Raw genomic sequence first — 12356 nt, forward strand, 5'->3', positions numbered from 1 at the left:
GATTACACAACACCCATACTTTTTGACCACTGGCTATGCTGACTGGGAGTACCTGAGTTGGCCTTCAGCACCACCTGGGGGCCCACATGTTAATCCCCGCCGCCGCCAAATACAACCTTATCCTGATTATAACATAGCCGTCCCTTTCTTACACCCACTATGACTCCTTCGAAAACACAAGTACACCAGCTAGTGACTATTGCACACAAGGGTGCCAACATGAATAAAATATTGGGGGGAGGGGAGGTACACCTTGCCCCGCATAATTAATCACATGATGCGGTGCACACACCATTTGAATGGCAATGCCCATCAACTTGGGGAGGGGGCAGTCCCCTCAATTATTTTATGGGGGGCTGGTTTCCAAAGACCGCTCAGCCCCTAGGAGTTGGCTCCTACGATTGCACACATACTACATAGGGGTTATACACACGCACGTGGACACACATTCACACACACACACACACTACCACCGCCCGGCGTTCTCTAAGCCTGCAGCCTTAAGTTTTGCTCCAGCGCGGCGCGAGCTACCGCAGACATGACCTTGCGCACCCCTTCCTGCACTTCAGCACCCTGAAGGCACACACCGCGCTTCTTCTCAGCCTCGCTGCCAGCCGGGCCGAGAAGCGCTGCCTCTCTCTGCGCCGCACACGTGCAAGCGAGCCTTACGCAGCGGCCACAGCGAAGGCTCTTCTTTTCCTGTGCTCCCTGGGCGCCCCCGCCCACCGCGGGCTCTCCCAGTCCACCGTTCCATTCGCGACGCGAAGCGGAGGCGGCAGAGGCAATTTCCAGGCCCCCTCGGTCAATTCCACTGGGACCCCTCGCCTTCCACTTTCGGCTGCCCGGAACAGGGGAACAGGGCGCTCGCAAGGCAATTAAACAGGGATTCCACCCCATTGTGACGTCAGCGGGCTCGTAGCCCCTCCCGCGCGCTATAAAAGCAGCCCGCGTACCGCAGTCGGCTCAGCAGTTCGGCGGACAGTTCCATGGTGCTGAAAGTAACTCCAGCGTTCCGGGGCGCCGCGTCTGTTGGGAACTTTGCCCCGGCCATGTTCGCAGGGGTGCGGTGCAGCCTCGTGTTGGCCTCGTTCTTCTTTTTGAGAGGATGCGCCCAGAATTTCGGGCAGACCCGGTTTATCTGCACCTCGGTGCCGTTGGATACGGACATGTGCACTTCTTCTATGCAGAGCGGCGGCAGCACGGAAGACCTGAAGACCACCGTGCTACAGCTGCGGGAAACGGTGCTTCAGCAAAAGGAGACCATCATGAACCAAAAGGAAACCATCAGGGAACTAACCACGAAGCTGGGCAGGTGTGAGAGCCAGAGCTCGCTCGACACGGTCCCCAGTGAACCCAAAACGGGAGGGGGCTCCAACAGGAAGCAGACCGGCTCTTCGAAAAACACCATGGGGGATCTGTCCCGGACTCCGGCTGCCGAGACCTTGACCCAACTTGGGCAAACTTTGCAGTCGCTTAAAACAAGACTAGAAACCTTGGAGGTACAACTTTCTCCTTTCTGTTTTTCCTTAGAACTAGAAAAGGAGACACGTCAGACGTGGCTTTGGGATGGCCGGCCCCTACCGTCTTCGGTGTTGATTTAATGCTTCACCCTTTGCCCTGTTCCCGAGGTAAAATGTCTGCAGCAAAATGTGAAGTATTCTCTGCCACTTCCCTCCCCCCCACCCCCACCCCGCTCCACTCTCATACAGTAGGGTTCTGTGGCAATTTGGGTGCTTCCCTTTGATAAATCGGTGCTCCTTTGCTTGGAGAGCCGCCCGTGAGTTTAGCTGCCAGGGTAGCAAACATCAGGATGAGTCTGTGGTAAATAATGCTGTGGTGTTAATTTGGTTTGCAACAATCCACTTACTCTCTTTGCTTCTCCCCACCCCGTGCAGCAATTCAGTCGGATGAATTCTTCCAGCCAGACCAATTCCCTGAAGGAGATACTCCAGAATAACATCGATGACTTAGAGAAGCAAGTCCTGTCCCGAATTAACAGCCTGGAAGAAGGCAAGTACAACCCCAAGAACGAGACTGAAGAAAGAGGAAAAATAGAAAGCACTTTAACTTCCCTTCACCAAAGGATCAGTGACCTAGAGAAAGGTAAAAAGAAGCTGAGAAAAGCTTAGATTTAAATGATCAGCATTTCGTTCCATTACATATTTGGAGGCAGCCTGAGAAAAACAGCTCACCTTCGCCCCCCCACCTTACAAAGCAGTTCTCTCCCCCCCCCCGTTTAAAAGAGATGAAGAAATTATTACTTTTCATTTAAATTATGAGCAAATGCAACTCTGATCCTCCCTGGAATTCATGGACAAAAGTGAGTGTGTCTCTGTGATTGTGTGTTTATGTGTAATGGGAAAGGACAGTAAATAATGATATCTTGTTCTTCCAAAGTGATACTGGTAAAGTAGGAAAGAACTACCTAATCTATGTTAGCAAAGTATCTTTGACTCGGCACACCTATGTAGAAAAAATGCACCTTCAACTTGCTAATATAATTCATTCGTCTATATGCATTGGGGTCTACCCTCTAAGTGACCTAGGACAAGCTGTTTAACATTTTCTCCCTCCTCTTAGCAATTTGTGCATCTTAAACTTCAACAGAACCAGTTGTTGTGTCCAGACAAATACTCTGCTCCTTTCCTTTTTCTGTGTTCATTAGCACTTTTTAGCTTTATAGTCAAAAATAAAGGGGGAGTGGGAGAGGAAAGGAGAGAAAAGACCCTATTCCCCAAGCGCTGTCCATGTGACTAGGATTAGAGTGCCGAAATGTGCTGGAGGGATTTAAACAGTGCCATCTTAAGGCTCATTATATAATGAAGAGAGAGAGAGAGACAGACAGACAGACAGACAGACAATTCTATGCAAAATTCCACTGAAGGAGACTCAAGACCTTCCTGTACATTTTAGAATTACATCTATGCTATTATTCAAATAGGAGACCCTATTTCATGTGCAATCCTATTGCACAGCACAAGCCTATGCATGTCTACTCAGAAGTAAGCCCCACTGAGTTCAATGGAACTTACTCCCAGGTAAGTACATATGATTGCAGCCTCAGTACCCTTCAAGATCTCTGACAAACACCCTCTCTATCTTCCCTCAGGCCAGAAAGACAATCGGCCAACAGATAAGTTTCAGCTGACTTTCCCCTTGAGAACCAACTATATGTATGCCAAGGTGAAGAAAAGCCTGCCAGAGATGTACGCCTTTACTATTTGCATGTGGATAAAATCGAATGCCTCCCCAGGTGTGGGCACACCCTTCTCTTATGCAGTACCTGGACAAGCCAATGAGCTAGTGCTTATTGAGTGGGGAAATAATCCCATGGAGATCCTTATCAATGATAAGGTAAGTGACCAGTGTTCTAATCCTTTAATTGCCATGGCATGATTTTAAGGGTAAGGAGGGGAGAAATGTATTAATTAATAAAACAAGTGGCAACAAAACCAGCATTTAACATAATGGCTAAATAATGAAAACTCTGCACCCTTTTTGCAAACACCTTGTGGCATCTTTTGCACATGGTGAGTATGTATTTGCAAACCACTGGTGCTGGTCGATACTGCAGCCAGCAATATTGGAATTCAGCAGCTTTGCTTTCAAAGTGAAAACAAAGGAAGTGAGTTAAAGCCCCCCCAGGCTCCAACCCCCTTTTCTGGAGCAACTTAAATAAAGACACCCAGGGATATCTGGGGGGGGGGGGAGAATTGGAGGAGCTTATATTTAGCTTGCCCTCCAGAGAAATAGGTGATTTTTTAGAAGCCCCAGTTCCCCAATCCCTTCTCCAAAATTTAAGGTCATTATATAGCACTGTGTATGTTACCAGGCAGACATTCAATATTTTTATTCTTGTGGCCCAAAATGAAATACAAATGCCATTAAAGAACAACCTTTATATATGCACAGTATTATTATTATTATTATTATTATTATTATTATTATTATTATTATTATTTAAAAACCCTAGCTTGTGTGGCAGCACCTCCACATTTTGACACGTGTGATCGTTCCTTTTGTGTTACATTTTTCAATGGGCATGCCATCCCAAGATATATTCCAGCACAAAGAGTTATCCTTCTTGAGGTTTTCGGGGGAAAAGAAAATGAAGAACCCAACAAAAATGCCCTAGTGTTTTCCAAAATACAAAATAATAGCGATGTCATTTTAGAATCCTACTAATTCAAGTTAGGGTCAGAAAACCTGATCCTGTGTCCTTGAAGTTAAAATAAGCATTGTCATTATCTCCACTTACTGGACTTTTAAGAATCTAGAATGTTTGCCACCCCATCAAATCTTCATCTCTCTATCAATGGGATAGAGAATCAGAAGGTTCTGTAGTTCATGTGAAAATCGAATGTTTCTCTAGTATTACATAACAGGGCAGGTTCGGGAAGACCACCAGCTTGGTGAAGTCTCTAGTACTGTACAGTTCATACTTTTGCTGTTATAGGGTATGCCTGACTGCAGCAATTTCCCTCTTCTCTCACCAGGTAGCAAAGCTTCCTTTTGTCATTAACGATGGGAAATGGCACCATATCTGCATCACATGGACAACCCGGGATGGTGTCTGGGAGGCTTATCAAGATGGCACACAACGAGGCAATGGGGAAAACCTGGCCCCTTATCATCCTATCAAGCCACAAGGGGTCCTTGTTTTGGGACAGGAACAGGTAAGGTAGCATGGTGGCAGCGGAGGAGGAAGGGGTGGCCACTGGAATTTATCCATGTTCTGTACAAGATTTGCAGCAATTTGATTAGAAAGACTGGTAGAGAAGGTGCTTAGGCATTATAGTTAAAACCTGCAGATTGTGCTGCTCTGGATTAAGTTTAGTAGACCTAGATATTCCCCGGAACACAAGAAACTGCCAGAGTCGGGCCATTGGGTCCACCTGGCTCATGATTTTCAGCACTGGCTGGAAACTGCTCTGCAGGGTTTTGAGCAGGGATCTCTCCCAGCCATAGCAGGAAATGATGGGGACTGCAGCTTCACATGCTACATAGTAGAATCCACCTTGTATTCCAGATGCCTGTTCAGCAGGTCTCATCATGCATATGCCAGGGTCTCCAGTGCCAATGTAGCATGATTGTGTCAACCTGCCACACTGGCATTCCGTACCTTCTGAACCTACAGCATAAGGCTTACTGCAGCGATAGTTTCATAGGTTGCCTGTCAGAGCCAGCATTTAGTACATTTGTTAGATGAATGCAAAGTGGTTCTGCCATGGGCAGTACAGGAAACTTGCCTCTTAAAAACAACAACTGTGGCAAAATTTGATGAAGTGTCTTAGGCATCAGATAAGAACAGAAGGGAATTAAAGAGAGGGAGGAATAAGGGGGGGGGGGAGACCAAATGGTATGGGGGTGGTGGTGAGAGATTTCTAAAATGAGTAGGAGACACAGAAAATCACCAATCTGTTCCCTTTAGTCATGCACATTAAAGAACAATTGAACCATGGGTAGCCAACATGGTGTCCCCACACATATTGCTGGATTTCAGTGCCCATAATCCCTGACCATTGGTCATGCTGGCTGGAGCTGATGGGAATTGGAGTTTAGCAACATTTGGCATTAGCAACATTTAGCAACACCACATTAGCTACCCCGTGAACTACACACGTTTGCATACACAACCACTCATAATGTTAAAGGAATGGAGATTGACGTTCCCATGGAACAAGTGGGATCTTCAGGGCACATAATAATTTTGACAGTGGTAGAGACAACGATGCTGCCTAACATCTACACCTGCACATGGATACACACACACAAACACACACACACATGAGCTATAATTCAAATTTTACAGGGTGATATGCAAGTCCTGGAAAGGGTCCTGTCCTCGTTGCTTCTATGTCTAAAGCTAACCAACTATTTCACACTGAATTACAAACTACAGGGCATCTAAATTTCCTTCCTGCGTTTCTCATAAAAACAAGCAGTTATTTTCCCCATCACATATTGCACAAGTGACATAGATCAACTCTGCCTGCCAGTTACACAACATGCTCACTCAGATACATTGTCATAGTCAGAAAGCGAAAGTCATGGTATCCAATTATTCTGGTGCAGGCTTTCAGTTTTTAAAAAAATATTTTCACATCCACAAAAGTCTCAAGATGGAGGATCATAGCAAATCACCACGGCCCATTTCTTTAAGGCCACTTGTCTTCTTCCTCTCTCAAAACAACATGTGAGGCCTTCGTTTACATGTGCATACAAATTTAAATTAAAAAATAAATAAATCTGTACTGCCATTCAAAATTCTCAGAGTGCCTTATGCCACAGAATGAAAGGAAAATAGAAACACTGCAAAATTTAACACTACTAATTAGAGACAGAGTTATCCAGTGCTGTAAAGGTAAAATTAGAAGGTCTTTTCCTAGCACCTAGAAGATAACAGAAGATAACAGAACAGGCTGCAGGCAAGTCTCCTCCGGGAACAACTTCCATCTCCACCCCCTCTTCCAGGCATACTGGCACTGCTGGAACAAGGGGCCTAAGTTTCTATTTTTGGAAGTTCCATCCATGGAAAATGCACTTAAAAGGCTACACATCGCATCCTCCTTATTGAACTTCTCTGTTGCAGTTTATTCCTGCTGACCTTTGCATGCTGCCATGAAAGCTTTCTGGCTCATTTCAAGTGTTTACTCTGTCAAGACTGTAGGATTCCCAGTGTTGACTTACCTCTTGGGTCTTTTTTTTTTTTAATAAAAAAATTTTCAATGTGCATGCCATCCCAATATATATTCCAGCACAAAGAGTTATCCTTCTTGAGGTTTTCAGGCAAAAAGAAAATGAAGAACCCAACAAAAATGCGCTAGGGTTTTCCAAAATGTAAAATAATAGAGATGCCATTTTGGAATCCTACTAATTCAAGTTAGGGTCAGAAAACTAACTTTTAGATAAGGATACATATTGCATATTTGCAGGGTGAGATGTTTTCAAATCTTTTATCTTCAATTTCTCTCTTCAAGGACACACTTGGAGGTGGATTTGATGCCACCCAGGCATTTGTGGGAGAACTAGCCCACTTCAACATCTGGGATCGGAAGCTCACCCCAGGAGAGATCTACAACCTGGCCACGTGCAGCACCAAAGCCCTGTCTGGTAGTGTCATAGCCTGGTCCGAGACCAACATTGATATTTATGGTGGAGCCACCAAATGGACATTTGAAGCCTGCCGTCAGATCAACTAAAAAATGCTGCTCTTCCCCACCCTTCCCATTCCAAATCCATTTAACCCTTGGTTAACAGACATTCTCCTCACCCAGGAATGAATTATGGACAAATCTATTTCCTTTCTCTCTTCTGTCTTTCTTTTAAAAATTATCTTCTTTGTTTGTTCTAAAGAATCAATCACATTTTTTTTTTAATCTAGGAAACTTGGAGTTTTTCAGTCAACTCTAAGGCAACCTGGGACTTTGCAACCTTACAATTTTGAAGAGAGGGTTCATTGTCCCCCACCCCACTCCTCTCTCTCACTCCCTCTTTTGTCCCTTTCTCCTTTGGATCAAGACTTTATTATCTTTTTTCCATTTTGCTTTATGAAGTCTCATCATGAATGGTCTGATTTTTCTGGCTTGCCAACTTTGTTTCAATGCCTGAGTGCCTTTGGGCTGGTGCGACTCTTTCAGCACATTTGTCTTCATTTGCATATACTTTTTAAAGGATATCTCTATATTCCTACTCTACTCTATGTCTTTTAAGCAGCCAGTCACCTGTGGGCAGATATTTATTTTTTATTACGAATTATTCTCTGAGTGATAGGAGGATAAATGCTTTTTGAGAGACGCATGATGGTGGCTTGACTAGGAGATTCGAGGGGTGGTGGTGGGGGGTAGGACTGTTCTCTGAAATTCTTCAGGTCCCTCATTGCTCCCCCACCAATTGTGTAAACCTCTGGCTATGGCTGGAGCAAACAGAGCCATCTTTGCCCCCCAAGGGTACATGTGAGACTCAGGAGCATTGCCAGCTCAAGGATCCTAGACGACTTGTCCAGATCCTTGGTCTTTTGTAGGAGCAGCTGGCTCCTACCTATTTTAATGGAGCTGCAGAGCAGCTCCCTTCCCTTGTCTGCCTTCATTTTGCTGTACAGCCTAAAGGATCTGCCTCTGTTAGCCATCATAAAGCCTATGCGTAGTCCAGAAAACCTTCCTTCCACAGGCATTGATTACTGCTTCTCCCAAAACTCTGTGACCCAAAGATGGCAGAAAATCACCCGGTCCATCCCCTTACCTCTCCCTTCCTGGTTCCACAGCAGGCTCCTACTTGCCTTCCCCTCCAAAGGTAATGCACCCTGGGCCTTTCCCCAGAATACCTGGCTTGAAGATGGGACTATTTTCTTATGACTTTATGAGGCATTCCCAAACCCTTACCAATGCTCCTTTACTCTCACTAAGAGCCATAAACCTGAAGGGCTGGGGTAGGGGGGAGTTTTAGTGGTAGTCGGATGCAAAGCATGTAGTTGCAGTCCGATTTCCATGGCCATACTGCTGAGCTGAGATTTTTGCCTTTTAAATACAAATTGGGTTCACTGCAGGTGGCAGGATGTATAGCGCAAGGAGCCTTGCCTGCCCTGTGCTTATTGGACCCAATGAGATTTGAGGTATACTTCACTTTCATAAAGGTTCATAGCTCTTCCTTTGTGAAAGGAATAAGGAACTGCTTGAGAGAGGTTTTAAGCAAATGTGTCAAGAAACTGAATAAAGGGCAAATCCTGGTTTTGCTCCAAAGCCCCAGGGAATTAAGAAGAGGCTGTGACCTCTCCATGCATCTGTTTTGCCCAATAACCAGAAACAGAGCCTGCACTATGTTTTTTTTTTTTAAAAAAAGAACAGCACAAGGGATACCTAACAGACTGTATGTCGAGCCTTCAGATAAACCTCTGCAAAAAGGCAAAATGTGCATTTCTTATCGTGCTATAGACGGAGCTGTTTGCATCTTGAAGGGCACCAACTATTTTAGGAGGCTGGGAAGGTGTAGCGGTTGGCCTTTCTTGTGAGGATTGTGTTTTGGTTAGATAAGAGTGCCTATTTTACCACCTTTAGTGACAATGGGTTGCATAGTGCTCTTTATAGATTCTGTCCTAGTTTATGGTACCCTTAGATTTCCTGCAGGCTTATAGGGAAGGCAAGGGGTGTACTGTCGTTTCTTGCATGTTTTCAGTAGGTGCCTCAATCGTGTTTTACCTGGTCTAATGCTTGCCTGCTTGCATGGGCTAATGCAGAGCTGTGGGGGGTTTGCTGAGTGATAGTTCATGCTTTAAAAACAATTCAAAAACTAAAGTCATCCAAGCACGATAGTATAGGTCAGGTATGGCTGGAAAAAGGTGGCTAATGATACAGCATTCTTCCCCATGATAAACAGCACTACACGTTTTTGTATTAAAAAAGAGAAGAAGAGCCACCAGTTAAAATATTGGTAACTTTAAAAGAAATCAATCCATGGGAACTGCTCCACTCAGCTTTGTCTTTTCCTATAAGTCCTGGAGAAGCCAGAGCTCTTAATCCAATAGTTGTGCTGTCCTAAAAAAGCAGCTATAGGAGCTGTTCTTTAAGCATTTCTGCGGTGCAACGTACACTGTGCTGCTGAATCAGTCCTGTTGATGTTTACCAACCTGGATGTACTTGGAGCTGTCCCTTCAGCACCACCATGGGTGGGTATTTTCCATGCCAGACTCCCTGGGAGCTGTCCGTTCAGCACCAAGGCTGCTCTAGCGAGCACAGAATAGCTGATCCAGCCAAACTCAAGCCTACTGCTTAATACGATTGATGTCCCCTCTTGCACTGAATAATACATGCCTCTCTCAGGTAATGCCCTTTTATAAAAACATACATACAAGTAAAGAGCACTGCACAGGCAGTGCATGTGTTTGCCTAAAGACTGTCTGACAGTTCCCAAAGGCCTCCTTCTAAAGGAGGTGTTTTCACTGGCCATTTACACTGGTGTAGTTCCACTGAAGAATATAAGGTCACACCAGTTTAGGTAATCAGCAAAGCAAGTGGTCCTAAACATGGGTAACTTAGAAGTCCTGTTCACTTCCCTAGGACTTAACTTACAATCAGTGTATAGAAATCACAGCCCAAATGTGATATTAGTTGAATCAGCATTTTCTCTCCCTTGAAGGGTTAGCTACTATTTGAAATGTCAAGCCTTTCTGCTTTTGTAAAACAAAATACACACAAATTATTTCTCTTGTTGTAAAAGGAGTTTACTACCAAGAAAGGTATTTTTATTAGAAAAGAATATATGTATAAAAACAGGTATTCCCTGAAAAAAATACTTTTGAGCTACAGATGAAGGATAAAAGGATGACAAAGCTTATTTTGAGATAAATAATATTTTATATGGTTTCTTTTTTTAAGAAAAAGAATTTATGGTTTGTACTAATAGTCTGCAACCATCACCCCTTCAAACGACCTCGCCCTCTCTCATCCCGGTCAAGGAGTTTTTCTTGGCTGTGAGTGAAAAGGGAGGCGTGAAGGATAGAATTTGTGAGGCTCACTGAGCCATTTTGACCTACCCTAAAGCTGTGGCAAATGAATATGCAGCATGGATGGGCATGTAATAAGCAGTTCAAGGTCGATGTTGCACTATTGAAAGATTGCTGCTCTTCAGATATTGAAGTGGGTCATGTGACCACCCTATGAAATCTCAATGCTAAAGCACTAGGAAAGGGGGGTGGAAATCTATCTAAACATAATCAACACAAACACAGCCTAGTTATCTTACTTTTAAATCTTGGCTCAGGGCAGCATATTTTAAGCAGTGCTCTTTAAAAGCAAAACCAACCAATCCCAACAAAATTCTACCTTGTAAAATCGATCTGCTAATGACCCTTATTGGAAACCTTCTTGTAACTAATAATGAATGTTAAGTGTAAACTGATGAAGGGGGGAAAAACATGTCAAGGTAAATAAATCCAGTCCAAATTGCGCAGGATTTGCCAAAATAAAAAAAATAAAAAGGGTGATAGTGATAAAATTGTATATACTGTACAGCGTGAAAGAGGATAAATGTTTCTTGAGTTGTCATTCTGTTAACCAAAGCTGTATATTTTTCCTATTTCTTGCTATCAGTCTTTACTGGGTTTTGAATGAGTTGATGTTATATCTTACATCCACAGTCCACATCAGCAATTCTTAAAATGCACTGTTTCTACTGGTTCTTCATGCTGTTTTTTTTTTTCCTTTCCTTTTTTCATTTTATTGCTTAAACTACATGAATTGTCGAATTTATTTTTACACAATAAAGAGTGATGAAAGACAACACGGCTGCAGTCATTTTCCCCACCAAACTTTCCTCTCCCAGAAAGGACCCCAGTACAGCCAGGAACTCCCAAAGTCAGCTCCAATTGGGAAGAAGCATGTCTTGTGCTGCTGAGTCGGCAGCAGCAGAGATCTCACACCTGCAGCACAGATTGTGGCCTGCTGCCATGGTTCTGCAAAACCAGTCCTGAAAACAACTGCATATGCTCTCTGGCCAAGTGAACCAGCTGACCATTGCCTGTGGTAATCTCCCTTTTCCTGCCAGTTCTTCTGTCTAAACAATTAGGGTTGCCAGCTTTTGCTGCTTTGGGGTGCCCAGTTTTGCTTTCATCTCTATCCAGCTGATCTCCTGCACATACCTCTTACTTGTTTTTTTCCTGGCCCAACCCTATATTGGGATAAGAAGACTGAGCAACATATCTTCTCATCCCCTGTCTCAATGACTTGAACCCTTTACAGGGCTGTAAACAAATTGGTTGATCCCTTGGCGCTTGTCTCGTGCAGCCTGCCCCTGTTCTTGACCTCTTTCACTGGCACTGGTATTTCAAGAGACCAGAGGGGTAAACTAGCATTTCAGTGATGATATTGCGTTATCTCCCTCTCAGCAGCAAAGACTAGGAGATGCAAGTGAGGGAACACCAAAGAAGTGGGTGGGATCTCCAAGAGTGATTTAGGACAGCTATGGTCATGCTACACAGACAAGCCCTAGTCCTATTATGTCCCTGAGAGCCCCAGAGACTCCACATCAACTTCCACTTTGGCAGAGCCAGTTAATGACATCTCTGAAAAGTCACCTCCCATCTCTCTCTTTCATCCCTGCCTTCTGGTTGTCAGGGAAACAGCATCTTGAAACCTGGCTCTCCTTCATTATGTGCATGTGACCCTAACGTAAAGCCTCTACTCTCTAAGAGAGCTTCATGTCAGAGTTTGCCCTATTTCTTTTTTAAATGGTTCTATGCACATTGCTCACTAAGGAGGAGGGATTTTGGTGGAGTGAGAGGAAGGGAGAAGGCCTCTTATTCTTAGGAAGCAAAGCAGTGCATATTTCTTTCCTGAGGAATAATTCCAAACAAATCTGCAAAT

At 44.2% G+C, this 12356-nt stretch overlaps 2 protein-coding genes across 2 annotated transcripts in view; both read left to right on the forward strand.

Moving 5' to 3' along the window:
• LOC307209943 (uncharacterized protein) overlaps positions 1 to 12356 on the forward strand; it is a 501253-nt gene that overhangs the window by 151437 nt on the left and 337460 nt on the right. The gene's annotated exons all lie outside the window — the stretch shown is intronic.
• NPTX1 (neuronal pentraxin 1) lies at positions 948 to 11274 on the forward strand. The gene is made up of 5 exons (XM_079965599.1): positions 948 to 1499; positions 1896 to 2103; positions 3110 to 3354; positions 4497 to 4676; positions 6981 to 11274. The coding sequence occupies exons 1-5, from the start codon at positions 987 to 989 to the stop codon at positions 7200 to 7202; spliced, it is 1368 nt and encodes a 455-aa protein (XP_079821725.1). The 5' UTR covers positions 948 to 986; the 3' UTR covers positions 7203 to 11274.

This window comes from Podarcis cretensis (assembly GCF_951804945.1).
Source record: "Podarcis cretensis genome assembly, chromosome: 2".
In the NCBI taxonomy this organism is placed as follows: Eukaryota; Metazoa; Chordata; class Lepidosauria; order Squamata; family Lacertidae; genus Podarcis; species Podarcis cretensis.

Excerpts from the sequence above, each read along its gene's own strand:
- NPTX1 (XM_079965599.1), top strand. The coding sequence starts at position 987 with ATGGTGCTGAAAGTAACTCCAGCGTTCCGGGGCGCCGCGTCTGTTGGG. Across the intron at positions 2,104-3,109 it reads GATCAGTGACCTAGAGAAAG|GCCAGAAAGACAATCGGCCA; the intron begins GTAAAAAGAAGC and ends ATCTTCCCTCAG. Across the intron at positions 4,677-6,980 it reads TTGTTTTGGGACAGGAACAG|GACACACTTGGAGGTGGATT; the intron begins GTAAGGTAGCAT and ends TCTCTCTTCAAG.